Raw genomic sequence first — 27,931 nt, forward strand, 5'->3', positions numbered from 1 at the left:
CGCGGCATAGTTCCGCACACCACAAACTTGGTATGTAGCAATCTAGTCCTCATCAAGCAATCCCATGGTGACGAGTGCGCCAATAACCATGATTTGTCCCCTGCCTGCATCAGTTGGACCCCATTTCCAACAGGCAGTTTTCTTGCCCGGTTCGAATCATCTTGATAAGGAGCGAAAAGCAGAGTTTATAGATTAATGTGGCGTTCTGAGACCCTAATCCAGGTGATCGGTTATCTGAATCCTTGAAAACGGATTGCCAATTGCGGAGATCGCTTAGGTGGACTGGGTGAACGATTACTATTCAGGCAGGAAGTTATGGGGTCTATATTAGGAGACGCATGGTATACTATGCACACAGGTGCGAAGTTTTTATACTCCCATCCCATCCAGGCATCAGCTGCAGCACATGACTGTGGTGTACTTTGGTTGTTGAGTTGAGATTTTTCTGAATTCCCATGGTTGAGAAACACTGAAGCCAAGGCTTACTCGGACACGTGATATACTATGCAGTGATATTTGGGCAATGTAAGCTGGTGTTATATCCTAGCGGAACGCACGGCTGCTGGAACAGCGCATCTTAGATGATTCTGGCATAAGCTATACCGAGTGTTACCATATAAGCAGCTGTTTCGCTACATCGAGGAGCGAGGTTGTGTGACGTAGAAGAGGGGGCCTGTTCCAACATGTTCGACGTACAGCTCAGCACAAGACTTCAGGTATTCCGGGATTGTTCCGGTGGCATGGCGTTTGCTTGACGTGCTCCATGTTTACTGAACTCTCTCTCTGTCGATTACTCACCATCCTCACCTGAGCAGTCTCTGGATGAACACGCTCGTAGGTAGGTATGGGTATCCTAACTGCATCGTAACACATGTCAGCTGCGATGAGGGTCGTACAACGGCTGAGTCGTAGCAGTACGCGATAGGTGTTGGCATAGCCTGCAGGACTGATGCTGATGTCTGGTGCGTCCTTGGAGCGAATGTCTTCGTTCAAAGATGTATTGGCTTTGTAGACATGATGTCGGGTTAGTACGTGCTGCGGGAATAAGAAGCGCCAGAGCCTGAAGACGATAGGAGGATGGCCTATTATGACGTAACGTCCAAAAGCTTCCGAAACGCGTTCATTCTACGCGCCGTTTCAGGCGCGTGGCTGTGCACCAAAGACTCACCAAACGAAGACCGACGGCTCACTTGTCATTCTTGGCGCCAAGGCCTCGCTGAGGCTGATACCAGCGCGGTGCGACCGCTGCCCAATCACACGGTTCCGGACGCCGAGAGCGCAATTACGGGGTAAGCCGCTCGTGAATGATCGCCAGCGCGTGTTTGCACGAACCTACACGGGGGTTTGCCCTGCTCTCTCTTGAACAATCTCACTCTCCACACTCTCTCCACACTCTCTGACACCTTTCTTCCTGCAATCTTTTTCAACTTTTCAACTACAGTCGCTCCCTTATTCTACTTTACCAACCATGCGTTTCGTATCAGCGCTTGCCGTCGCGGCGGCCACCGTCAGCGGCGCCCTCGCGCAAGACTTCGTCCTGGGCTTCAACTCGGGAGCCTCGGACGACACTGGCAAGGCCAAGACACAGGCGGACTTTGAGAAGGAGTTCACCACAGCGCAGAACCTCGAGGGCGCGCCGGGCGACTTCACCGCCATCCGCCTGTACTCCAACATCCAGTGGCAGACGACCGACACTCCCATCGCCGCCTTCCCTGCTGCCATTAAGACAAACTCCAAGCTCCTTCTCGGTATCTGGGCCTCGGGAACCGACGACATCGACAACGAGCTGAAGGCGTTGAACTCTGCCGTCGAAGAGTACGGCACCAAGCTGACGGATCTCGTAATTGGACTGTCGGTCGGTTCCGAGGATCTCTACCGCGTGTCTGAGCCCGGCATCCGGAACAAGGCCGGTGTCGGTAACAGCGCCGAGAAGATTGTCGAGTTCATCAAGGCCGCGCGCGAGCGTCTCGCCGACACTCCTCTCAAGGGTGTCAAGATCACCCACGTCGACACCTGGACTGCTTGGGTCAACGAGTCCAACGCCGCTGTCATCGACGAGATCGACTTCTTGGCCGTCAACGCTTTCCCCTTCTACGAGTCCGAGCTGGACAACAAGATTGACAACGCTGGCAAGCTCTTGAGCAGCGCCATCAGCGCAACCGAGGGTGTTGCTGGAGGCAAGGACGTGTGGGTTACCGAGACCGGTTGGGCATACAGCGGTCCAGACTTTGGTGCTGCCAAGTCGACTGTGGACAACGCCGAGACATACTGGAAGGATGTCGGCTGCGCGCTCTTCGGCAAGAAGAACGTCTTCTGGTACACACTCCGCGACGCCAACCCCGCGAACAAGGTCAAGTTCGCCGTCTCTGACAACCTCTCCACCACCCCGCGCTTCGACATCAGCTGCCCTAAGGAGCAGAAGGAGTTGCCATCGGCGGAGCCCGTTAACAACGGTACTTCATCTGGTGGCTCTTCAAGCGGCAACACCACCACTGGCGGTAACAACAACGACGGCGGTAACAACAGCGACAACGGTAACAATGGCGGAAGTGACGGTGGAAGCGAGAGTGCTCAGCAATCTGGCACCGCCGCCCCTAGCGGTACTGGAGCTGGAGCTGCTACTTCCGTCTCGGTTGTGAACTCGATGGCCATGGGCTTGTCGGTCGTCTTCGCTATTGCTGCCTGGGCCTTGTAAGCGTAGATCAAGCTTCTACACCTAGCTCCCATGCTATATTTCTTTGCGTCAGTGTAAGATAGATGAATGCGTTCACATGGAGTGTCGAGTGGATCACACTCGTACCTAGTTCGAGCGACCGGTTTCGCAACACTAAGGTCTTGTAATATGCCTAGAGAATGAGATGGCTTTGTGTTGATAGTATTTCGAGTGCCATCTAGGCGAATCATGAAGGTGAAGTGTACATTGATCGAGGAGAGAAAAGAAAGGTGCCACCCACGCACTAGCTCATCGAGACGCGTCATGCCCCACACTCAGCCGTAGCATCGCTCCTGACTCCGCATCCTCCACCAGCTTCTTATTTTGTTGAAATTCACAAACTAATACCAATCAATGATTGTTCAAACAGCCAAGAGGAGCATGTCACCAAGATGGCTCGCAATCTAATCAACCCCAGCAATGATTCATCCCCTCATACCCTGCGTCCGATCCAACGTCTTCGCACTATTATTCAGAGAACGCTGGCCAAAAACATTCGACCTACTGCACCCATCAGACTCATCGGAATAGAAAAGCTGAGGGCTGCGGGTCTCGTACTGTTGCATTGAGCCCACGGTCGGGGCCATGTAGTGTGGAAGGCTCGGCTGCAATTGAGCGGGTGGTGGAGTTGTGGGTGGTGTCGTCACGGCATGTATCTCACCTTGTCTTCCAGGAACAAAAGCTGTAGAGATGGGTGTTTTGGGAGCCACAGAAGCCGGTGTCGAGATGGTGGATTGGGCGATTGGACTGGAGTTGTGTTTAGGTGCCGTCTCGGGTGTGGCTGGCGTAGGGCTCTGTGCCTGCATCGCCATGCTAGAGTGCCGAGACTGTGACTTTGGCTCTTTAGATTTCCGGAAGGGACTCATGGAAGAGAATATTGATGCTGCCCGATGTCTAGGAGTAGATGTTGGTGTATTTATTATCGCCTTGGCTGCTCCAAATAGCCCTTGAGACTTCGGAGCCAGAGGCTTTCTAGTAGGCGTTGTCGGCGTGAGCTTACGCTTTGTTCGTGGTTTTGCGGATAGTTCCTCGTTTTTGTCTTTGAGGGAGTATGCGGCGTATGCTAACGGTTCAGTCCCAGGCTTCTCCTTCGTGTCCATCAACGACCGTTTTTTCTCTTTCGACCTGGTCGTTCTGGCTAATGCTGAGGCATGCTTCGCCCTCTCTTTTTGTTCCCTCTCATCGAGCTCACGGAGCTCCTGGAAATGAATCGCCTGCAGGATCAACATGCGAGCTTCAGTGTTGATGCCGTGTTCGAAGACCTCTTGTACGTACGGCACAAAATCTCCCCACGTCTGTATCTGTCCTGGTAACGGGAAGATCATATTCGCCGTCTGATAGACTCTTCGAAGGTCTCTTGGTATTTGTTTTGCGCCCATGATGGTGGGCAACACACGCAAATGCTTTGCAATCAGCTCTTTGGCTTCGTAGATGAGCTTGCGCATACTGCCATGCAAGGATGCATGGGCACGATTGCTGAGGTTCAGATCGAGAACGCAACTCTCAGGCACTTCGAGCAAGTATCGATCGATGTCAGCATATCGAACCGGAGTTGGGCTCTGCTCAGGCGGCCTGGAGCTGCCAAAAGCTGCTCTAAACAGCGCCTTCGACGGGCTTGCAGAGTGCTTGCCCAAACAAGGCTCATTAGGAACCGATGGCGTGTCGAAGATTGCTAGATCCATCTTGTATTCCTGATCGTAGGAATAGTCAAGGATACACACATATTCGTACCCAGGTTCCAGGCAGCCGAATAACCACTCCCACGGCCCGGACACCTGCTGGTTCATACTGTGTATGATTCTCTTCATCGCTTCTTCAGATGTGGCGTGATCTACAAAGAACCTTGTATTCGCAATTAACTTCCCCTGCGATAGTCTGGCATTACGGATGTAGCTGAGTGGTGCGGCGCCGACTATGGGCTCACATGCGGCACTGAGTAGCGGCGTGTGTCGAATGCGACACTTCTCCCAATCCGGCTTCGAAGGCAGTACTTCGATACCACGACCGAAAACGCGAAGAACAGCGCAAAGACTATACGGGTTCACGTTTGCTATTCCGACAAGATCTCTTTGGGTGGATCTACCGATATCGTAGTGCATGGCCAGGGCTTGTAGCATCTGTTGTATGTTAGCTGCAAATTCTTGACCAAAATAAGTGATAAATGCTCACTCGTGTAGCTCGTCTCTGGTTGCGATAGCGCTTCACCACGAGCAGTTGCGTTATCCACCAAACTCGATCGTCCCCATGCATCCACTGGCTGACGAAGCAGTGCCCAACGTGCCGATCGTCTTTAGTAACAACCGTAACTAGCATATTGTTCGCGCCCTCGGGTAAACATTGAGCTCTTAGTCTCACGCGACTCATGTGTATTGGTTTGCCTGTATCAGAGTCAGCGATACGTCCTTGGCTGCCGTCCCACACACTCCAACAACGTAGGAGGACTTACCGTACTCGGCCATCATCCCCATTTCAAGATGCGCTCTCCAACTCCACACGCCGTAATCAGAAGAGAAGTTACCAGCGCATATGTCCAGTTCTTCGTCCGTCACTGCATCTCCGGGAATAATGCGATATACGATGTCTTCGTCGACATCTGGTTCTTCATAGAGGTGGTTAGACTCGCCACGTATACAATAGTCAACGATATCAGTGCTCGCAGGGTCGCGGAGCGCCATCTTCCAGGTGAACGGTCTCTTCGCGCGGTTGGTGGTAGCTGATCGTGCTTCGCCGCGGAAGTCACGCTATGCCGTCCTTGGAAATTGTTTCGGTTCTGATTTGATGTTCTGGCAAAAGAAGTTGTTCTGGAACGTTGAAATAAGCTCAAAATCTATCGTAGACGACTTTTCGACTGTCAGGTTCGTTCAAGCGAGTGGTGCAAACCATGGTAGAGACCGGACTGCGCCCTATCATGCAAAAGGCCGCGCCTGCCGCTTCCTCTGAACCCCTTCCGAGTCCAACGCCAAAGTGAACGATCAGTCCCGAAAGAGCTGTAGATGGAAGGAGCGAAGCGTCCTCGCCTAGACCTCTGACCTGTTGAGCGGGTTGCCAGGTTCGCGATAAAATTTGGATCTCAAGGCGCGCAATAACGTCACGAACTGTTTCCAGACAAAGTACGAGTTGCGCAATCGGTAGTATCCAATGAATTGATTCAACACATCACTGCTAATACTGCATAAGTCTAATTAAGGTAGACAAGATGTGCAGGACTCAGAACAAGCGGATTAGATACCCTCGCCACGGTCTTCCCATCACGATCGTGTCTTCGTCTTGGGAAACCAACATTCCAGCGCACACCCGATTACTCAAGTCTTAACGCTCGCGTCATCTCACATCTTCTTAACGGCGTTCATCCTAATCAAGTCAGTGCGTGCAGAAATCCCATGCGAACGCAAAACTCTTACCTCGTAGTACTGCCTATCATCCGCGAAAGATACCCGACGTCTCCTTCTCGTATCCACTGGCTGCTGCCTTTCGTCAGGTGGAAGGTATTCGTCGCCACGCCACACCCCAGTATTATGTAGTCGATATCTGTCGTCGCGGTCCGGCTGCCTGACCTCTTGCAGTGGTCGCCTTGTATCGTGAGGCAAAGACTGTGGCTCGAGTCGGGATGGCCTCCGATCTAGCAACTCTTCTCTGTCTTCAGATCGCGACTGCCTGTGATCTCGTAACTCATCTCTTTCCTCATAGCGCGGCCTCTGCCTATGAGATTCATCGAGATCCGCGATCTTCCTTCGGTCAGCCAGTTCGACCATTCTCTCTGCTTCACGCGCTGGTATCGGGAGGATAGAACCCCACTCTCCTGCTGCGTCACAGAAGTTTATGATCTCCAGTCTCTCCGCTGGGTTATGTTAGCCTAGCAAGTTTGTTACACGTACCGATCTACTCACCATCGGTCATGTCCCTCGATCGCTCCATCTCGCTTCCTCGCCTTGTTGGCTGCGCCGATTGATCCGGATTCATCTGCATGAACCGCATAGGGTACTTTGGCTGCTTCTTCATCCGTGAGACGATGCTCTGATACGTCGCGAGGTAGTCATCTCTTCGTGCACCTGAGATCTTCGCTAGTTCGTAGTCGTTGTGGAAGGGCGAGAGGAAGTTAACGAGCCAGATGATGTCGGCATCACGACCGGGATAGTACTCGAGGCTTTCAATCAACCGCTTGGTGAGTCGCAGGGCGAACAAGCCGATGACGAGGAAGTCTGGAGCAGGCGGTGGTGGAGAAGGGCGAGGTGGTAGTCGCGGCGGTGCGGATGGGCCGCGCACGATATCGGGAAGGGGCGAGAGGGCGGATCTGTGTTGCTGCATGTTGATGGTGTGTCGATGGAGGACGATAGTCTGGCAGTGAAGGTAGCAGTCTAGACTAAGCACATTTGGTCGCGTGCTTGGCGGTAAACGGAAGTCGCGACTCGATGGCGCAGTGAAGACTGTAGAAACAAGCGAATCCAATTTCTCGCCAAAATGACCAAGTTACCGTATCTGCACCTGTTGTGCGTTCTTTGGAGTCTTGCGTGTTATTCGTTGCTCTAATGAGCTTACCCAACACATGTGATCAATTCCCCTACAGACTGGCGTAGAGAAGGCAGCAACCGAAGATTTGAGAACCAAGCCTGTCCCCAGCCAGTTTATTAATCGTCAGCGCATGATATCCGATTATCTTGCACCATACACGAGTTGGCTCTTGGGCTCGATCGTCGATTCGGTACACATTGTCGTGTGCTGTTGGTAGTCATGTTCCTGGGCAGATCAGAGTGCAGAGAATGACCACTCTTACTCAGACGTGTCTGCCCAAGCAAATAACATGTGATAATGTCGCGACACCACGTTGTGATGCTTCGCAATACGCTGGTGAGGAATACATGCACGATGACGTCACGCGTAGATTAGCGTGTATGAGTCGAAATGACCATTGGACGGCGAACGGTGACACCTGCGTACCTTTCCCGATAAATATCACTAAAGTTGTACTGGCATTCACGATGCAGTTCCCTATCAACAAAGAGAATAATTCAAAGATCAAGACCGACCGTCTACGATTAAGCCGAATCATGGATTACCCGTTTATTCCGGGAACTTCAACAATTCCGTCCAAGATTCTGGAGCCTATTTCAACAGAAGGGCCTCTACCCGAAGAGCTCTTGTCGCCGAAGCCACCTCTTGTAGACTCAAAGTCTATATTCGCGTTCTGGCATTCTGGCATCCGAACAATCCCACCCGTCCTACTACGCAACGTCCTTGCTTGGTACCGCCGCTTCTCACCACTGGGATGGACTATCTATGTCCTTGACAACGTGCCAAATTCTGCACTAAATGTGGGCAACTACATCGACACCAAGTCCTCCTCGATTGTACCGGCGGCATTCACAAACGGTACCCTGGACGGACAGTATGCTGCACAACACAGTTCAGATCTCATCCGCTATCCGCTCCTGTTGAAGTACGGTGGTGTATATCTTGATGTTGGCATCCTTCAATTCGGCGACCTAAATCGTCTCTGGACCGAACACATCACCAACCCAGATTCGCCTTACGACTTCGCCGGCTTCACGCTGGGAGCAGATGAGCCGCAGATTGTAAATTTCACGCTCACGTGTCGAGCGGACAACCCGCTCGTGCAACGCGCACATCACATCTTGCTCCAGGTCTGGGAAGGCAAGACCAACACGATCGGCACACATGCGCATCCAATGGTGTCCCACGTCCCGCTTATGCGTGTGCCACAAGAGGTTGTTGTAGAAGAAGAAGGACAGGAGAAGATGGTGATTAACGACGAAGCCATGACCGACTACGCGGTTCAGATCCAATGTATGGGATCGGCGCAAGGCTGGGTGGACGAAGAAGATGGATGGGACGGGCCGAAGTATGTCAGAGAGAAGTGCTGGCTGCTCAGCATGATGGACGGTGCGTTCGCACACGAGCAGATGACTGGATGGAGTGGTCAGAAGCAATTTGATCTTTTGAGCCTTCGATTACCCAAGGAGAGCGAGATTGAGACAGACGATCAAGCACTTGCGAGGCGTATTGTAGAGAAAGTAGTGGCAGACAGCTGGTGTTTGAAGCTTGGGCACGGATTTTCGGCGAAGCTGTTCGGAGGCGACACTCTCGGTATGCTGTGGAGAAAACATCGTGGCAGCGACTGTGCCAATAGGACGTATGCGGGCTGGCTGAGATGGGCAGAAGTGGGCTATTGTCGCGACAGCGATGTGGTACCTATGAAGGTTCCCGTGTATGAGCCGACTAGGAAAGCGAAACTTTTGCCATGAAAGGACGAAAGGCATGATGGAAAGAAAAGGGCGACTTGGGCGAACAATGGACTGCTCGAGGTAGCGCCCAGAAATTTAGTACAGAACTATGTATGTCATTACACAGCCGAAGCGGATCTGTCCGCCTCCCCTCCCCTTTTCTCACGCCCACGCGCACGCTTAATGCCATCCCCTCCCCTCAGGCTTTCGGAAACTTGCGTATCGACTTGCAGACATCTCATGCACGGGTGTAACTTCATGCGCCATCATCTCTGACGGCTGCCGCGATACTGGTTCAATTGTTTGCCCATCGATCTCGCTGACAGCAGGGTTCTTGGCTCGGCGGTTCCGCCTAAACAGCAGGAAGCCCACGGCTCCGAGCAGGGCTAGTCCAGCAACACCTCCCACAACACCACCTGCGATCGCACCTTTATTGGTCGATTTAATTTTCGCTGTCGGAGTCGGGCTCACGGGCGTGATGTTGGTAGGTGTGCAGATTGTGGTAGGGTTTGGCGACACGTTTTCCGCATTGGCTGCGACAGCTGGCGCAAGTTGGAACTCGCTTTTCGCGTAATCTACTAAAAGATAGTTGAAGGTCAAGAAGAGCCCTCCCAGGATACTGTCAACATCGCCTGGATCATCTTGTCGCGTATCCGACACGAAGGCTTCGAGTGTGCTGTCGTTGGTGATGGCATACCGGCCGTACTCGTCAGATCCGCGTAGTGGCGCGAACAATTCCTTGTTAGGTATCCTGGACTGATAACCGCCTGCCAGCGTCACAACGAGATCGCCACTGGGGCGGTTCGAGATGTTGTACTGCATCTTCCCCGGATATGCGGTCTCATTCTGGTCAGTAGAGTTTCCGAAGGCTTGCGCAATTGCTGGCGGAAAGACGAAGCGCTGCGTCGATGGCTCAATGCAAGCTCTCAGCCCATTGGTCCCGTCTGGTATGAGCGGTTTATCCTGATACGTCAGGTTTGTGACCGTTACCTGTAGAGGGCAGGCCCGCTCGAGGTTCCATTCGCCGATTGGGAAAGTGGTGAAGCTGGATGCTGGGTCAACCCGCGCGCGATCATACCCTCCCACAACGAGCAGACCGTCATGTGGATCGATGCCCCTGCTACCACTCCAAAGACCGAACACCTGAGATGGCGCAACACCACCAGCGACTGCAGCGCGGAGGAAGGAGGAGTTGGTTCCGAGAGGTAGACCAGATTGCACACCTGCTATCAGTCAGCTTCATTCATAGCTCGACAGCCCGCATTGAACGAGACGTATTGTGGGATTCTCACCTCCCCAGACTTCACTATCCATGACCAATGGAAAGCCGTCGACATCGCCATTCTCCTGAAACGCGACATCGTCGTTGAAGTAGACGTATGCACCGGTACTGTCTTCAGCGTCGACTTGGCTGCCATTCCATTGGCTCTTAATCGAAACCGCATACGATGTCGACTTTGGCGCATCGAAAGCACCACCTAGACCACCAATGCAGCTGTCGTTGGTCGCAGATCCACAGTTGATCACATTGTTGATCCGCGTGTTGTTGAGCGTAGTCGACGGTCGGAAAGCAAAGATCTGGTGCGGAGTCCCAATACCAAGTTCAATTCCACGCGCGACACCGAGGCCGTCCTGTGTGACGGTGATGTTGGACCAGGTGAGTGTCAGAGGCGGGATGTCGCATTGCGCTGCTATCAGGCGAGGCTGGAAGAAGACGAGGGCAGCAAGGCCGAAGATGAAGCTACTTTTTATGCGCCATGATGGAGCCATGGCATTGAAGCGGGCTGAAGCATGTGCAGGAGAATTGGCTCGTCTCACAGGAGCATCAAGGTCAAGTCGGTGAGCAGAGAAGAGGAGGTAAGCAGACAAAGGAACCAGCGTGCGCAACGTAAGCCGGGCGCAGGTTGTGCTCCTCGAAACCGACGCCCAAAGAGATTTCTCGTACTATCATGCATCGTGATAGCAGCAGTTTTTCTGATTGGAGTTACATTCTAGTGGCGCAACCTATTGGGCGTGCGTAGCTGCATTGTCAGCTTGAAACGTCGGTTAATGTGCCTGCGTACATGCCGATCACTTCTATCATGCCTGAGATCTGGAGGGCCAGTCCATATGCGTCGAGTCGACTTTCCCACCCCGCTTTGTGCTTCGATGTGGTGTGGAAGCCACGGACATTTCCTACAAAGGAGGGACGCCTCCAACCTGCATAGCGAACTTCTCGCCGTAAATGGTCACCTAGCTCCGGACACAGACGCAAGTGTTGGCACGTCACACAAGAAGATCATTTCAAGTTAATTAGACTAGATGACGTAAGGCCAGCAGCTTTGTCGAACTACAACTTGTGAGAGTTTTTGTTCCAGCTCTATCCAAGCAAGCAATGACTATCAACAGCTCTCGATAAACGGTTCCATTGAACTTACCATGTGAGCTTTCCAAATTTACGGCTTTAGTTAATATCAAAGGAATATAAAACGGTCGAGATTGGGTTCACGTCCTTTGGACTGGGTCCATTCGAGCTGTAGACCCTTTTGACGATGGCTTTGCAAAGCCAAGACTTCAGGCTTGTACGCGACGGGCATACGTGCGAAAAGTGTGGAGAGCCGTTCCAATCGATTCACGACCTGCGAGCAAATGCTGTGGGTCAATGTCCACTATCTCGTGTGCGATTGGCTTGCGTAAAGTGGGCTATAGCCCGACTATCTCTGGATGGCGATTGGTTTGGCAATAACCACTACGGTTTATTTCATTTCCAAGCAGTCCGAGTGCAAGGATCGTTTGGCGTAGAAACGTTTGATCTTGATGGTATGTGAGATGATAGTAGTCAAAGGGTGCTCACTAACTACTCCAGCGGACTCTCCGGCATCAGGCAGATTACTGCCAAATTCGACAGGCTCAGATGGCACTTTCTTCGCCATTCAAAACTGGCTAGGTGAATGTGTGGCGAACCACAATCATTGCGCGAAATCCATGATTAGTACACCCGACAGCTGTCGTCTAGGCACCAGATTCCTGAAAATCGAAGAAAACCGACTGCTGCTTCTGGAGGGCATAGGCCCTACGCATTATATTTGTCTGAGTCACTGCTGGGGAGACGGAGAGGGCATTCTTCGGACAACAGTTGCCAACTTCCATGACCACTCGGACGCAGGCATCCCTGTGAGCAGACTTCCAGCGACCTTCAGAGACACTGTGAAGATTTGCCAAGTCATGAATATCTCATACTTGTGGATCGATAGTTTGTGTATAGTTCAAGATAGTGAAGAAGACTGGCGTAATCAATCCGCAAAGATGGCTGAGATCTATGCGAACGCCTTTCTCACAGTGGCTGCATCGGCCTCTGAAAATGCGACAAAGGGGTTGTTTCGGACACCGGACCCAAGTTTTGTGGGAGATCCGCTTCCAGGCCACCAAGGAGTATATGTACGGTTTACAACGGATGCGGACGACGATACATGGCCACTGTTAAGGCGGGCATGGGTCTTCCAGGAGCTTGTACTATCTCCCCGCGTGGTACATTTTGGCCCTAACGAAATGATATGGCAATGTCGTAATGCAGTCAGGTCCCAAAGTCGAAAATTAAGTCGGGTCCCGTCAAGATCAATTGGAATTCTGAGGACAACAGTTCGTACAACGGGAAAACTTCAGTCTGAGGATCCGGATCTTACATACGTGTGGCATGTGATGGTGGAGTTGTACACTAGGCGAAGCCTCACATACGGCAAGGACCGTTTGCCAGCAATCGCCGCGATTGCAAAGATAATGCAAACACTTCGACCGGACGATGAATATATGGCTGGACTATGGCGATCGAGTCTTTGTGTTGACATGCTATGGCACCTTGCTCGCGCGCCAGTTCGATACACTGGAAACCAACTTGCTGCAGTCAAACGGCGCATGGCTGGAAGCATCCCTACTTGGTCGTGGGCATCCACGAGTAGACATGTCACATGGACGGGGGCCCAAAAAGTCCTTTCCAATGTTGAAGTCCTTGCGGTCCGGTACGCAGTGGATGGACCCCTCGTGTCTGGTAGAGTCATTGAAGCCGCCATCACTATACACTGCCCATGGTTAAGGTTCTGCGACATTCGGCACCAAGAGGACGGGCAAATCTCGCTCGAGGACGCAATGTATGAAAGCTTGTTGGCGGAATCAAGCGAAATGATGCATGACAACCCAAGATGGGATGATGTAGGCTGGGGTCGCGGCCATGACATTCCAACGCAGCTACATGTCCTGTTTCTCACTCGAAATGACCGGCCATATAAGGGATATGGTGGTCAGTATGCGCTGATTGTTATGGAGACAGATCATTCAGATTGCTACGTTCGCCTTGGCATCGTTGAACTGCATTACGCTGGGTGGTGGGCTATCTGGCATCGGCAAGGAGACATTGAGCATGTGACAGAACACGACGTCGACGGACTTATGGACAAGTACAACACTCGTTTCATCGAGATGCTTGAAGAGATGGACACGCAAACTGTAACGTTGGTCTGATCCTACGATGAGCGCCAGGGTGTAGGTAATATGAACAACGCTGCTTTTTGAGACAGCAGGGCCCGGTGTGTATGGTGAAGATACACAGAGGCATCTGAGTGACAATTAGTGCCTTGAGTAAAACCACCTCTTTTTGAGCGAGACGTCATCAGCCCAGTGCACCGCCACAATCCAAGCCGCTGAACCCCACCAAGACATGCCTACGCGTGTCCCGCCTCCACGTCCCAGCCCAACCACTAGCCCCAGCCAACACCAGACGCCTGCACGACAATCAACAACGCCTTAGACGCAATTCCCACACGTATTCAGAGATTATCGCCGACCATACAAGATGGCGCCTTCAGTCTCGTTAGTCGTACGTTCTATGGCGACACTGGACACGGCTGTCGCGACTGCCAGCTAACGCGGGGCAGAACAAGCTCAAGGTACAGCTCAAGCTGTCAATATCGCGACTGCGCATGGTCCAGCAGAAAGATAGCGCCAAGGTCAAACAGCAGAGGAGAGAGATGGCGCAACTGATCGAGGTACGTCGCCGACCCATTACAAGCAATTGTCGCATCGCCTCGCCCGGGCGCAAGGCAGCCGCGCGTATCCAGACAAACCCGCGTTACCCTCTACATACCCAGAATTGACTCCTACACAGGTCGGCAAAGTGCAATCAGCGCGCATACGCGTCGAAAACATAATCCGCACCGATATCACCACGGAACTGCACGAGATCCTCGAACTCTACTGCGAACTACTACTCGCGCGCTCCCAACTCCTCGAATCGCAAGTATCCTCTTCAAACACCACCTCCGCATCCACCTCGACCCTCCTCGACCCCGCGCTAGAAGAAGCCGTCCGCAGCATAATATACGCCGCGCCGCGAACCGAGATCAAGGAACTGCATACCGTGAGGGCGCTGTTGGTGGACAAGTTCGGGAAGGATGTCGCAGTCGCTAGTATGGAAGGGGAGGGTGTTGCGGAACGGGTCATGAAGAAGCTGAAGGTTGAGACACCGAAGGAGGAGCTGGTTGAGGCATACATGACGGAGATTGCGAGGTTCTACGGCGTACCATACGGCACAGCCAAGAGTGAAGACGAAGACGACGACGACGACGAGCCATCGGGTGGCGTAGCGGAGAAAGCCGACGCCGATCTTGAAGACCCCATATCCACCGACGACAGCACGAGCAAAAAGGCAGAAGAGAGGGAAGCGTTAGCGAAAGCCTCGACACCCAAAAAGCTGGGTCCGCAAAGTCCGCTGAGAGTTGTTCCGCCCAGCCCTAGTACGGATAACGTAGCGCCGAGGTTAAAGTTACCGGGCAGTGCGGCGGCGAAAGTAGCGAAGAGCGAGGCGAATACGAAGAAGCCGGCGAAGAAGGAGGATGGGCTGGGCAAGATTCCTGATGTGGATGAGCTTTCGAGAAGGTTTGCCGAGTTGAAGAGGTGATGCGATGACAATGAGGAGCTGATTGTTTGGCCTGGAATTCAGTGGACTTCCTATCTAAGGTTTCCACATCGAGGACGAGTCTGGTAGGAGTGCCCCAGACTGCGCACGAATCATGTAAAGAATAAGACTTTTGGCACAGTGCCAAGGGGGTAAGCCCGAAAGTGAGGGACTGCGCACGATAGTAATGGCCGTGATTTAAGTCTCCTACTCTTCAAGATAGCCAGGTGCTGAGCTGCGCGCAATGATATCGATGCAAACTGCTCCTGTTCTCTGCAAACCTCCCACATGGTATCACATTGTACGGCTTCCCATGTTGAACTTTCTGACATCTTCGATGCCTGATCTGAGGACTAGGGAATAGGTGGTACATGTAAATTACTGGTATGATGCTAATACGCTCACGAATCTGACTAAAGCTACGACGGATCTCTTGCCCGAGTACAGAGCTTTGCTACATCCCGAAACGCCATTGCCTTGCATACTCAAAATCACAAGGCCTGAATGCCCTTGAAGAACCCATTAGCCATAAGCTCCGGGTTCCCCTTGACCAGTTCCCTCATCCTCTCCACTTGTTGTTTCTTCGTCAGCCCCTTGCTCTCTACCTCTTCCTTCCACTTCACCAACACCTCTTTGAGCATCCGGCTTCCATCCTCTACCTCCTCTTTACTGGCTTGAACGTAACCCTCTTCGTGCTTTCCAGCGAAGTCCTCCAGTTCGTCGGCCTTTCGCTTTGCCATCTTGATGACCTTTTGTGGGAAGCGAACGAGTTCTGCAACGTGAATACCGAAGGACTGGTCGGAGAAACCGGGTTCGACTTTGTATAGGAGGGTGACTTCGCGTTTCTTTTGCACGGCGGTGGCGTCCATGTCTGCATCTCCGTCGGCGTCGGGTGCAGGGGCACTCCCTTCAGAGATGTGTGCTACGACGTGTAGATTCTGGACTTGTGGGTATGTGTCTACCAGCGCAGTTAACTCGTGGAAATGCGTAGCGAACAGCGCAAAGGCGCCAATCTCCTTGACGATGTATTCGGAGATCGCCCATGCGAGACCGAACCCATCGTATGTACTTGTTCCACGACCGAGCTCGTCGATGATGATGAGGGATTCTTTTGTCGCAGACTTGAGAATATTCGCCGTCTCCAACATCTCTGCCATAAAGGTCGACACGCCCTTGATCTGACTGTCACTCGCGCCTACACGTGCTAGAATGCAGTCGAAGATCGTGAGCTCGGCTTCTGAGCAAGGGACGAAACAGCCAATCTGTGCCATGAGGGCAATGACACCAATTTGCCGGATGTATGTGGATTTACCACCCATGTTGGGACCGGTAATGATGAGGAACTCGCTCGAGTCGCGGACAAGAGAGACGTCGTTCGTGATGAAGGATATATCGTCTTGCATCTCCATGCAAGGGTGTCGCGCCTCTTTGAGGACGGTGTTGCCGGTGCCGCGCGCGTGCATGGTCGGTCGAGTGTAGGAGGTGGGTGCGTGAACGGAGACGTGGGCGAAGGAAACGATGACATCGAGATGTGCGAGGACGGCGGCGAGCTTCTCGACCACAGGAACGTAGGACGATGCAACTGAGACGACTTCGTTGACGAGGCCGGATTGGGTGCGGTTGTAGTTCTCAGAAAGCTGATCGAACTCTCGTCGCTTTTCTTGTAGTGTGTTGGTGGTGAAGTAGACTCCGTTCTTCTGTGTTGAGATCTCTTGATACTGCTTCTTTTGCCTGATACAGCCTGCTTCGTTGCGGGTTAGTCGGAAGCACCAGCCATTGACTTTGTGATTTTCTAGGAATAGCTTCTTCTCGGTATCTTGGTTGAGGTCATCGCCCACACGCATGTGCTCTGACTCCATGTCGCGCTTGAGCTTGTCCAGGCGCTTTCGGATGGTCTTCAACGACTCATCAAACTCAGGCTTGATGATGAACTCGTGGTTGTCGAGCGCTTCGAGGTCCACCGTCGTCTCTACCATGTCCTGCAGACCTGCAAATGCCGTTGTGTATTGGCGGAGCTTATCCGTGTACTCCGCATCAAGCGGCTCCTTGTACTGCTCGTCCATGACCGCCTCGAGGGAGCTGAGGAAGCCCGGCAATCGGATGACAACTTGATACGCGCGCACGACGTCTTCCAGGTTTGCGACTTTGCGTTGGAACTTCTTCGCTAGACGGTACAAATCCGGTATTGACCGCAGATGCTCCTCTTGCATCGTCTGCCTTAGCTCGGTATCGTTGACGAAGGCTTCCACCAATTGCTGCCGTCGTTGAATCTCCTCGACGTTCATGAGCGGCTGCTTGAGCCATTGTGCTAACAGTCGGCTACCGGTGGGTGTCTTGCAGTGGTTGAGCAGTCCGTACAAGCTCATGTTCTTGGCGCCGTCTCGTGGCCCCGGCATGAGGTTGAGTGCCTTCAGCGCGGCAGCGTCGAGCTTCATGTATTGCGAGAGGTCGTGTTGGTAGAGCTGGTACTGTCCAAAGTTTGACGAGTCCGACATAACCCCTAGATACCGGATTAGGCATGCAGCTGAGCCCATAGCTAGCTTCAGATCTGTCAATGGCAGCGAGCCGGCTGCTCGCTCATCCTTGAGTAACCGCGGCAGATCCTGCTCGATGTCTTTTGTGCCAAAGTCTGCGTGCGATCGCTCTGCCACAGCGCACCCGCAGTTGTCGGCAATCGTCCGAAGCTTGCCCAGCTCCACATCTTTCTTGGTAGAGTCGACTTGTATCAGGCACTCCTTGACGCCGAGCTGGATGAGCAGCGATTCGAAGTTTGAGTAGAGGTCGTTGTCGAGGAATTCTGTAACACCGAGCTCCCGTACGCTTGCATCTGCAAAGCATACACCCACATTGCGTGCTTCCGATGCCTTTGCGGACACCTTGACCGCCAAGATGATGGGCGCATTCTCGATCTGACCTCCCAACTCGTCTTCCAGGTCTTGCAGGTTGCCGGGTGAGGCCTGCTTGACCACCTTCCAATCCATGCGCTTGCCAGTTGATTGCCATATCTCGATACGTTTGCTGAGTCTGAAGAGTGCGTCGCGGAGGAAGTTGCGGAATACGGTGATGGTCATGGTAACGGATTCGAGGCCGGGTTCCCGTCCCAGCTTGCGGATGACGGCTGTGGTCTTGTATACCTAATAGCGTTTCAATATACTGAACATAAGCCAATGCTTCCGCATGCACTTACTGTGTTTGCGATGAACTTTGCATCTTCGCCGTGAGCGCTGTAGTAGTCGCCGCGGTCAAAGATGCGCACCGTCTCATCGTCCTTCTCAGGCAAGTTGCGGAAGAACTTGCAGAAACCCGACTCATCCTCCTCCTTGATTTCCGGTCGGGATGCCATGTTGATCTGCGATAGAAAGACAATTGCGGGGTGGGACGACAGAGGAAAGAAGGGAAAAGTTGGCGATGATTGGGCGCGCCTGCCGTTAATTGACTGAGCGCGTCGACGCGTCCAGTTCACGCTAGTCTTATCGATAACACTAAGCTTCTCGAGGATATACCGCGGCGTCATCATCAACCCTCCGCAAAATGCCCGCGAATGCCAGTTTCATCTCCGATCTCAATGCTCGTCATCGCTCATCATAATCACGATCACTTTAGCTGCGATCTATCTACCCCTCGAGCTGTCTTCAATCATTTGAACGCGCCTTCTTTGCCCCAATCCCCTCTACAACTACGAGATCAATTAAACTGGTTCACGAAGAGCATTGAAGAACAAGAGCCGTAGCGATCTTCAAACTAAGACGGCTACACCAGTGCGTAAGGTATGGAGATGGGTCGAGAAGGCGGGCGTCTAATTTAGTAGACTTCGGGCTTTCAAGACGAAGTGCGAATCGATCCCAAGGCTTCACGCTTCGAAGCCATTACGGTCGGGACCGTCTCCCAGAAGCTTCTTTCTAATTTGGGCACAGGATCATGTCACTCTCGGCGGCTACGCCAAATCAGATGCAGCATCCGCATAAGAGCTGCGAAAGTGCGAGATGTCGAATGAAATGGGCTCCATGCCACGTGTAAGATTGTTGTATACACACACTACATTTGTTACGCAGTCAGTACACCGAGATCGGTCTATTATCACTATACAGGCGCTCTACAACAGCGGTATGGAAGGGCGCCCGAAAAGAGCATGATGCCAAACCTTGTGTTGTGCCTGCGTAGCCACTCCTTTCTTTCACATGCGGAGTGTATGCGGAGTGTGTGCGGGGCCCCAAAGTTGAACACGATTACTCACATCCTCACATCACCGTTATATCGACCGTCGGGTGCAGTCGTAGTGTTGCGGCTCTTTCTCGTGCGTCGTTGCGCCCAGACACCTTGGCGACAAACTTCTCGGTCTCATTGACGCTGGTTGAGCCGCCAAGGTCTTGGATTGAGCCGCAAGCCTGCGGTACCGCATTCCCTATTTGGCACTTTTTGTCATCTTTGTGATAAGCAAGGTGTTTGCGCGCCAAATTTAAACGACTTTGTATCCGTAGGTGTTTCGGTCCTCGGTGATGTTGTGGAGATCGCGCGGATGGTTTTCGGGATGAGTGGTTGTAAGGAGTCACACTTGACTTCCTGTATTTAATTTGATGGATACTTCCGTCTCTTCATCGGTGCTGAAACTCTGATTACTTTGCTTCGGCTCCGCTGCTCAGCGTCGTGAGTTCCGTTACGAATCACCTCAGCCACGACTTCAACATGGCCCACAGATCAACATCACCAAGACATGTACTGCCTCATAACCTCTTGCCAATGCATGTCCAGTCAAACCCCTCCTCTGGGACAGCAACACCTATTAATGCAGTCCCGACAACTCTTTCATCGATACCAAGTCAACACCGGGCTTACAACATGCACCAACCAACCAACAACGCTTATACTCCTCAGGAGTCTTTCGAGATAGTCTCGCGCATGGGCGTCAAGAAGGCGTATATGCGTGTCGACAAGATCTTCCTCAGTGCCTGCTCCGCTGGCATGATCTTGTCTTTCGCATGCGCAACGCTCATTTCGACCAACACCTCGCCATGGTACCAGGAGAACGCTCCGGGTCTGATCAAGACAATTGCCGCGCTTGTATTTCCGTACGGTCTAGTCATTGTACAGATGACAGGAAGCGACCTTTGTACTGGCAGCTTCATGTACACAACCGTCGCTACGTTACATCGACGACTCAGCATCTGGCGGATGTTGAGGCATTGGGTGGTAACCTTCTTTGGCAACCTCGCGGGGAGTTTGTTCGTGTGTTGTGTGATCGTTGGATGTAAGTCTCCGATGGTAGCAGCGGCCCAAAGTTCGAGGTTGACTTGATTAATAGATGGTGGGCTGTTCGACGGAAAGCTGTATCGAGAAGAGTCGCTTCACTTCGCCTACAAGAAACAAGTCGAGCCAGAGTGGTACCAAATCTTTCTCAAAGGCATCGGCGCCAACTGGTTGGTCTGTCTAGCTTGCTTTCTCGGATGTTCGGGTCGCGACTATGTTTCCAAGGTAGTGGGGATATGGTGGCCAACATTCGCGTTTGTATCGCTGGGCTTCGGTAAGTACCAGACGTTCGTGTTAACGTTTTCAAGTTAGCTGACATTGTATCAGATCACGTCGTCGCCAACATGTTCTTGATACCCAATGCCATCTTCCATGGCTCACCAGACATTACCATCGGCATGTATGTCTGGAAAGGTATCGCTCCTGCACTACTTGGCAATATCGTTGGCGGCGGCTTCTTTGTTGGAGTCCTCTACTGGTATTTGCACCTGCAGGGTCACGACGACACCACCATTGACGGCCAGCGATACGAATCGATGACGAGAAGCCAGCAAGAATTGACAGAGTGGATAAGGTTGAAGGAGAAAAAGGGTGTAACAGAAAGTCAAGAGCAGGTTTGAATGTACGGTGATTTGGTTGCAGAGGACAGTCGGAGCTTGGCGCCCGGGCGGTTCGAGTTCTGCATAGCTAAGCGGGTGACGTCAAGGATGGCACGTGCTCGCGAGCTCCTCTCTTTCTGTCCTTGTACAAGCGTGTTCATCTAGAAGACATCTAACATTAGAATCAACAAACGAATCATTTTCCATGATCATCTCATCGCCCTATGTCTACAGTATCCTGTGATTGGGTTGATGCATGTAGCAGCCAGCAGTCGTGATTACAGGGCCGTTGTGACAATCGGGGTTTGAGCGGATCCTAGAACAGTTTCCATCCCATCATCGTATTGATCGTTCTAGGCATGGCAGTTCTAGTACGTATAACAAAAGATGTCCGATCGTACATCCACGATCTCTGAGACTTTGACATCCGGTGCTAGACCTCCGATCGAGACGATGTCATCGAGACTTGCTTGCTCCTCCGACCTAGGCTTGAAGCTGCCTGTATACATATTCTGTCGCCGTGGCAGGTCATACTGCTGCCACTTCCACCAGATCCTGTCAATTTGCGCATGGTGAAGGAAGAATATTGGATCTTTCAAGGTATTAGCGATCGACCGCAAGCCAGCAAAGCTAAACCGACGTACCATTAGGTGAAGTAAACAATCGAAAGTCTCCCATGATGAACTTAGGTATAGCGATGTGCGCTCCATCTTCAAATCGTACGAGGAACTTGTAGTAGTCGTCTTCTTCCAAAAGAGCTTCGATAGCACTCGGACGAAGATGCTGCGATAGATTTGCGACAGGTTCATCCTTGAAAGAGCCAAAGTCGCGCGTCAAGCAATGCGGCGCGTACGTAGCATCTGCAAGGGCGACTTCAAAATTTGCAAATGAACCATCTTCAATGCAATGTGAGCGCGGGAAGAGAACACTGGATTTTGAGCTTTCACGACCATTGCCTGAGAAACCATGGTCGAGATCCCACACTGGCGCAGCGGCCAGATTCTGCCAGTCGAGCGTCCAATCCCAGTATCTGAATGAGGTTAGTAAGATATGTCATCTCTGGCTCACGCACTCACGGGAGTTCTCCAGCGTAATGGCACTCGTTCACGAGGAGCTGATGATAGGTATGAATGAGATAACGGTGCCAGGAAAGGAATGCCGCCGCGAAATGTACTATCAGGAAACATAAGCAGCCGAGTATTCCTTCTTCGGTGTAAGTATGCTTACTTTCTTTATTAGACTGGAAATGCACGTAGGCAAAGTCGTCGTAAAGCGTATGGTTCATCCCAATGCGTGAGGGCTTCGTACGTAGACACCGTACAGCATCGACGTATACGTCCTTCTCCGAGTCGCTCAAACTTCGCCACTCGCGCCGTATAGACGGTGCGCTGCAAACATGTTTTGCAGAGTCTCGATTTGTCTTCTCTAACAACGAGCTCGCAAAGAAGCCAGTGAGCAGGCTGATCAAGCAGAGACAGAAGCTCAACACAAGAGGCAATTGCGTCCTTATCTTTCGATCCTTATAGATCTTGCCACTGTCTCCTAGAGCATCCTGATCGTAGTCCGGATCACCATGGGCGTGTTTTGACTGTTCGGTGTAAGTCGGTAAAAGTGTTTCGTGTTCCATGTTGACCGCCGTGCCGCAAAGGATGGAGGGTGGTATATCCCTGCGTTTATAACGCCACACAGTGCGGCCATCACGGCACAGTAAAGGGAAAGGCGCGACAAGCAATTGATGCGAGGATGATGTGTACGTCCGAGGCTGCATTGCGCCTTGCTTAGGCCACCCGTCTTCATCATACCCAAGTGATTAACCGACGATACGGTCTGCTCCTATCATCTTCGACATACCTCCCGTCTCCGGTCTATCCAAAAACCTTGCAAAGGATGATAGACTAGCTTACGCGCTACTGCAATGATGATTTTGGTGAGCGTTCCAAGGTTGTACATCTCGCAAAGAGGGGGTGAAGGATTCCGCGGCGGCTAGCGGTTCGGACAAAAGCGCTTCCTGATTGGTTGCCCCACTGTATCTAGGTGGTGGCCCAGGCGTTCACCCTTTCCGTGACCCAGAGCCTTCCAAGGTTCAATCTACCAACTTACGCACAACTCACACAGCGAGGTCGTTTGCGCTACAACGACAGATAAATCTAGTTATAAGCAGGGGTTTTGATCGCACATCTTCTGACAGCGAATACTGATGCTATCTTCGATTAGGTGGGGGCACACATCCATGAATTGAACCTTGGAAGTATCTGTGCGCACCTGGGCAGTCATCGCGCCTGGTCAAGCAGCTCTGAGAGCATACCTAATATGTCCACATGAGCTAAGCTAGGATGACTATGCTCCACGCATCTCATGTGCGGGCTATAAATGTTGTCAACGTCCTTGTTGAGAGAAGACCTTATCGTGTATTGCGCACCATGACTGGAACGCAGAGCCGCATAGCTGAGCTGGCAGCCCAAGTAGCACAACATACCCAGCGTATCGACGATTACCTCAACCAAAATGGCTTACCACATCCTTCGTTCCATGCTGAGAGCCCCTCGGACCTGGGACTGCAACCTGACATTGAGCATTCACGTACCGTTGTTCTTCGCGCCAGCCAAGAGCTAAACGACCTCCTACAGCATCCTCGAGACTTGCTGTTCAACCACCACGTCCGTATCTACGCCATCCGTGTCTGAGACATATGTCAGTTCTCTAACTCAGCTGCAGCATAATGTTCTGGTATATCTTCAGCTCATCTCTCGGTTCGATATCGCATCCAAGGTACCGGTCGATGGGGAGATTACTTTTAACCGCCTGGCAACTGTCATTGGCATGGACGAAGGATCCATAGCTCGGATCCTTCGCCTCGGCATTGCATATCGCATCTTCAGAGAGCCTAGGTACGGCGTCATAGCCCATTCTGCAGCGTCAAGACAGATCGCGGACGATGCCTGCGTAGCAGACTGGATTGGCGCGTCCGTGGACGACATGTGGCCTGCAGCCCATAAAGTGGTCGACGCGCTCACAAAATGGCCTCAAGCAGCGGAGCCTACTGAAACAGTGAGCTCATATGGCGACTTACGGATCCAAGCTGATCAAATTCCCAGGGATTCGCGCTCGCCAATGATACCAACTTGCCGTTTCATGCCGTGTTGGCGCAGAACCCGCAGCGCGCGCGTCGTTTTGGTGGCGCTATGAGCTTCTTTACCAAGGGTGACGGCTTATCGTTACGTCACTTGACGGATGGATATCCTTGGGCTGCAACGCCATCTGGTACGGTGGTCGACATCGGTGGCTCTCACGGCGACGCAGCGTTTGCACTAGCGCGGAAGTACCCTGACCTTCACATCATTGTGCAAGATCTGCCTGAAGTGGTCGCGAATGCGAGACAATTGGAAGGCCTGAATGTGGAGTTCATGGCTCACGACTTCTTCGATGAGCAGCCAGTAAAAGGTGCTGAGGTCTATTACTACCGACACACATTGCACAATTGGCCGGACAAATATTGCACTAAGACGTTAAGGGCGTTGATACCGGCACTGAAGACAGGCGCCAGGCTGTTGATCATGGACATGCTGATGCCTCTGCCTGGCGCGCTTCCCAATGATCTTGATCGTAAGCTAAGGTACGTGTATGCAGCTCTTCACGCCAGCGTACTTCTCACCAAGGACTCACAGGGCCATGGATCTGACTATGTTGGAAATTGGAAATGCCAAAGAGCGCGATCTGAACGATTGGAAAGGCTTACTCGAGAAAATCGATACCAGGTATCAGTTGCGAGAGGTATATCAACCACCAGGCTCGACGTTATCAATCGTTGAGGTAGTGTGGAAAGGGTAAGTGGGGCGTGCAAACAACACAGCTGAGTCCAATTCATTCACAGCATGGTGTCTGTGTTGAGCGTTACATTATGAGTTCATTTCAATTGCTCAACTTAACGATCGGGATCGAGACGGTCCCTCCATTCAGTACCGAAGACGGTGGTTCTTGACTTTTGATGGTCTCATTCCGATTCTTTACTCCTTGCGACGCCATTGATACACCATGCCGTCGTCATCGTCGCTGTTCGTGTGCTCCCATACGATCACGGGCTTGAAGCCTGGAGCTGCCTCTGATTTGGCAACAGCAGCAGCATCTGTTTCGCATTTCAGTAAGACATATTGACCGCCAACTTTAGATCTCGGCTTACCTCGTTTCGGCTCAACGGGCAAGGCACTGGCATGGAAGCCGCTGGACGCCAAGACGGCAAGAACCAAGGAATTGAAACGCATAGTTGATAGTGTGATAGTGACTTGATGGAACTCGGAAGTATTTGGATCAAACGTGTTATCAGAGCGTCTCGCCGTCCCCTGGGCATGGACTGCGTTGAACTTCTATACTGGTACATGATCACGGCTCGTCGGACCATCTATTCCTCTGATCACGTCGCATAGCATCGCATTGCATTGCATCGTACACGTCAATGAGCTACTGCAACTGTTCCTTCGTCGCGATGCGAGAGTTGAATAGTTCCGGATATACCGCATCTGTTGTCATTGTGGGGTTGCTGTGCCGCAATGGCGGCGCAAGCGACTAACCAATTGAGTCAGTTGATGGACGGTGACACGACAGCCGAGCTTTATCTCCTTCTTCGCGCCGCTCGCGTGGCCTGCCGACTGCATCCACATGCAGGGTTGACCAATGACAGACGCTCGCATATTCTGTTTGGGAAGTCTCCTTGCAGAACGCTTACGGGCTGACCCAGTGCACCGGTCAAATACTTGCTGCTTTTATGCCATTCGTTGGAAGGATATCGAATACCTTTTGTGCGCTCCAAGTAGATGCGGTAGTCGAAGCCGTGATCAGATTACGCGTGGACGAGAACTCGCTCGCTCTGCGACCATTACACGCCTTCGATCGTGCAACCTCGAGGTCTCCAACATGGCGAAACGCGAAGGATACCTACCTGTCTCTTCTTCGGAAGATGATGTTGATGCCATGGAACCTGTGAACAGATCTCAGTCGCGACTGCGGAGGATTGCTAAGGGCTCTATTGTCGCATTGTCCGTGCTTGGGGCCTTAGGTACTGGATATACACTGGGCTCTCGGAATGCGACTGAAGTTCCGACTACTATACGTGAGTACTAACACGTTTGTCAACCAAACACACTACTAACAGAGTGCAGTCCCAGCTGGCGATACTCACTACTACATGCAGTTCGACAAAACATTTCCCCAAAGACCTAATGAGGAGAGTGACGCTGCATGGGCCTCTCTGTTCCCGGAGAAGCTTGGTTTCGTTCAGCATCCAGTCCTTGCACCAAACGTAGCTGGCATTGCTGCCTTTCACGAATTACACTGCCTTGTAAGTACCTATACTTCGTTTTCCAGCTCTCACGAGACTGAAGGTATTCTAGAACATGCTACGTCAAGCTTTCTGGGCTTCCGTAGATGGCAAACTTGAGGAGATGGGTGATGAATCGAGGGAGAAGAACCACCGCACCAGCCATCACCATGTGCGACACTGCTTCGAATACCTCCGGCAATCACTGATCTGTCTCGCCGACTCTAATCTGGAGATGATGAACTACACAGCACGAGGAATTTCTGGATGGCAGACTGAGAGAACATGCAGGAACTTTGACGAGCTAAGCGATTGGGCTAATGAGTGGGGCATTTCCAGGGCAGATGCTCTTCACAATCACGATCTTCACGCAAACTTTGTCAATGAGACGCGGGGGCTGTGAATAATAGATAGCGAGAGTTGATATGCGACTTTACGACACACGTGCGAAGATCAATGTGGCTTTGTTCTCTCAGTGATGTGCTCTGGGCCCACGTCTTCGGGCTTCATGAGAACCCCATCTGCGAAGATATCAATGGCACGGGCTTTAGTCCACCCCATAAGGGCATCAAAATCCACGCATTGGTGTGTTGCCCAACTTCGCGCTGTCACATCATTTCCCCCTCCAGAGAGATATGTGTACGTTCCGAGCGACACATCACCTCTGCACATGATGCCCTGGCGCAAGGTCTCGATACAGTGGTCTTCGAGCAATGTCAGTTCGGAATACGTGACTGTATCAATGAGTGCCTTGACTTACTGACGTGCCGCTCCAATTCATTGCGAGACAGCCCTTGCACGTCCTCAAAATAGGTCTCTTTATATATCCACTGCCTGATCTTTTTCTGTCTTGATGTCAATCTCCATTGTGACACTATAAATCCATCGATGTACTCACAAGGCAATGCAGCTCATGTGTCATAAAGATCTCAGATGCGAAGCCGGAGCCGTCAGCTAGGGGTAAAGACGTGACATTGTAGTAACCCAAGTCTTCTTCGGAGACTTTGATGACAGTACCTATCAAGTCGTGTAATTTAGCTACAAATCAGTCTCGGCTTTTGCGGTCATGCAAACCTTCCAGGAGTTCATGCCACGCATGATCGAGTTCTGCGCTCGGAAAGCCCGCAAACGGTGTTCCCGCTACGGTCAATGGGAACACACGAGTGTCTTTGCGATATGCACTTGATGCGGCAAGAGCTGACAACAAGATCAGTATAGACTAGCAGCAGAAATTGGCCCGACATACAAGGAAAGAGCTCCGGTCTCCAGTTGCGAGCCTCCAACTCCAAGCGCGAATATTGAACTCGGAGATTGATGTAGAGGGCTCCTAGGACAATGTATCCAATTGCGATAGCCGCGACGATAACGAATGACTGGAGAGATCGAGGCCTATGGCTGTGCGTCCTCATCCCTCGGAAAGGCATAGTCTCGTCATCGGAGAGAACGTATGTGGAACCAGCCTCATCTGCTTCTTTGTTGCGATACGACATCGTGCTTGAAACCAAATGTAGGATTGTGAATGACGCTGCTATGTTTCTCTAACTGACAATGCTTTAACATTTCGCCCGCTGTACGAACGATCACAAGCTTGAACATTGGGTAAAGCGGCACCGGACGAAAGGTGGGATAATGCTTTCCGCTGGAGTGGTAATGAAGTAGCAAGCCCTTGCTTGTAGCCGTGCGTGGCGTGCCGGCTTGCTTACGGTTGCGGCACAGTCAGCTGCGGCGCGACCCTACGAGGGAAAGTTCATAGGTACCTCCTACGGCTGTCTTTCTCCATGCTCCACGCTTGTTACACAACATATCAACCCGAACGGAACATTTTTCTTATCGCAGCAACCACGTACAGATCGCGACACGCCGGTGGATCAGAAGCTGGAGTGCTGTGCCTCATTCTTG

The 27,931-nt window shown here is 52.0% G+C and overlaps 11 protein-coding genes across 11 annotated transcripts; 6 read left to right on the forward strand and 5 right to left on the reverse strand.

Moving 5' to 3' along the window:
• Positions 1-1,468: 1,468 nt before the first annotated feature.
• On the forward strand, positions 1,469-2,695 carry J4E79_003543 (uncharacterized protein; the record flags this gene model as incomplete). Its single annotated transcript, XM_049352437.1, has 1 exon — positions 1,469-2,695. One exon carries the CDS (start codon positions 1,469-1,471, stop codon positions 2,693-2,695), a length of 1,227 nt encoding a protein of 408 aa, XP_049212816.1.
• Positions 2,696-3,632: 937 nt separating this feature from the next.
• Positions 3,633-4,500, reverse strand: J4E79_003544 (uncharacterized protein; the record flags this gene model as incomplete). The annotated part of the gene is made up of 2 exons (XM_049352438.1): positions 3,633-3,685; positions 3,714-4,500. 2 exons carry the CDS (start codon positions 4,498-4,500, stop codon positions 3,633-3,635), a joined length of 840 nt encoding a protein of 279 aa, XP_049212817.1.
• A 2,092-nt stretch (positions 4,501-6,592) lies between these two features.
• On the reverse strand, positions 6,593-7,018 carry J4E79_003545 (uncharacterized protein; the record flags this gene model as incomplete). Its single annotated transcript, XM_049352439.1, has 1 exon — positions 6,593-7,018. The coding sequence occupies one exon, from the start codon at positions 7,016-7,018 to the stop codon at positions 6,593-6,595; it is 426 nt and encodes a 141-aa protein (XP_049212818.1).
• Positions 7,019-7,689: 671 nt separating this feature from the next.
• On the forward strand, positions 7,690-8,973 carry J4E79_003546 (uncharacterized protein; the record flags this gene model as incomplete). Its single annotated transcript, XM_049352440.1, has 1 exon — positions 7,690-8,973. One exon carries the CDS (start codon positions 7,690-7,692, stop codon positions 8,971-8,973), a length of 1,284 nt encoding a protein of 427 aa, XP_049212819.1.
• A 159-nt stretch (positions 8,974-9,132) lies between these two features.
• J4E79_003547 (uncharacterized protein) lies at positions 9,133-10,722 on the reverse strand (the record flags this gene model as incomplete). Its single annotated transcript, XM_049352441.1, has 2 exons — positions 9,133-10,175; positions 10,245-10,722. 2 exons carry the CDS (start codon positions 10,720-10,722, stop codon positions 9,133-9,135), a joined length of 1,521 nt encoding a protein of 506 aa, XP_049212820.1.
• A 3,055-nt stretch (positions 10,723-13,777) lies between these two features.
• Positions 13,778-14,881, forward strand: J4E79_003548 (uncharacterized protein; the record flags this gene model as incomplete). The annotated part of the gene is made up of 3 exons (XM_049352442.1): positions 13,778-13,801; positions 13,860-13,970; positions 14,090-14,881. 3 exons carry the CDS (start codon positions 13,778-13,780, stop codon positions 14,879-14,881), a joined length of 927 nt encoding a protein of 308 aa, XP_049212821.1.
• A 488-nt stretch (positions 14,882-15,369) lies between these two features.
• On the reverse strand, positions 15,370-18,221 carry MSH2 (MutS-like protein; the record flags this gene model as incomplete). The annotated part of the gene is made up of 2 exons (XM_049352443.1): positions 15,370-18,012; positions 18,066-18,221. 2 exons carry the CDS (start codon positions 18,219-18,221, stop codon positions 15,370-15,372), a joined length of 2,799 nt encoding a protein of 932 aa, XP_049212822.1.
• Positions 18,222-19,714: 1,493 nt separating this feature from the next.
• J4E79_003550 (uncharacterized protein) lies at positions 19,715-20,742 on the forward strand (the record flags this gene model as incomplete). The annotated part of the gene is made up of 3 exons (XM_049352444.1): positions 19,715-20,123; positions 20,178-20,396; positions 20,450-20,742. The coding sequence occupies 3 exons, from the start codon at positions 19,715-19,717 to the stop codon at positions 20,740-20,742; spliced, it is 921 nt and encodes a 306-aa protein (XP_049212823.1).
• A 2,399-nt stretch (positions 20,743-23,141) lies between these two features.
• Positions 23,142-24,700, forward strand: J4E79_003551 (uncharacterized protein; the record flags this gene model as incomplete). The annotated part of the gene is made up of 5 exons (XM_049352445.1): positions 23,142-23,378; positions 23,437-23,769; positions 23,817-24,334; positions 24,387-24,492; positions 24,593-24,700. 5 exons carry the CDS (start codon positions 23,142-23,144, stop codon positions 24,698-24,700), a joined length of 1,302 nt encoding a protein of 433 aa, XP_049212824.1.
• A 25-nt stretch (positions 24,701-24,725) lies between these two features.
• J4E79_003552 (uncharacterized protein) lies at positions 24,726-24,980 on the reverse strand (the record flags this gene model as incomplete). The annotated part of the gene is made up of 2 exons (XM_049352446.1): positions 24,726-24,844; positions 24,899-24,980. 2 exons carry the CDS (start codon positions 24,978-24,980, stop codon positions 24,726-24,728), a joined length of 201 nt encoding a protein of 66 aa, XP_049212825.1.
• Positions 24,981-25,629: 649 nt separating this feature from the next.
• J4E79_003553 (uncharacterized protein) lies at positions 25,630-26,435 on the forward strand (the record flags this gene model as incomplete). The annotated part of the gene is made up of 3 exons (XM_049352447.1): positions 25,630-25,771; positions 25,875-26,053; positions 26,106-26,435. The coding sequence occupies 3 exons, from the start codon at positions 25,630-25,632 to the stop codon at positions 26,433-26,435; spliced, it is 651 nt and encodes a 216-aa protein (XP_049212826.1).
• Positions 26,436-27,931: the final 1,496 nt, after the last annotated feature.

This window comes from Alternaria viburni (assembly GCF_023758015.1).
Source record: "Alternaria viburni strain BMP 2772 chromosome Unknown scaffold_6, whole genome shotgun sequence".
Taxonomy (NCBI): Eukaryota; Fungi; Ascomycota; class Dothideomycetes; order Pleosporales; family Pleosporaceae; genus Alternaria; species Alternaria viburni.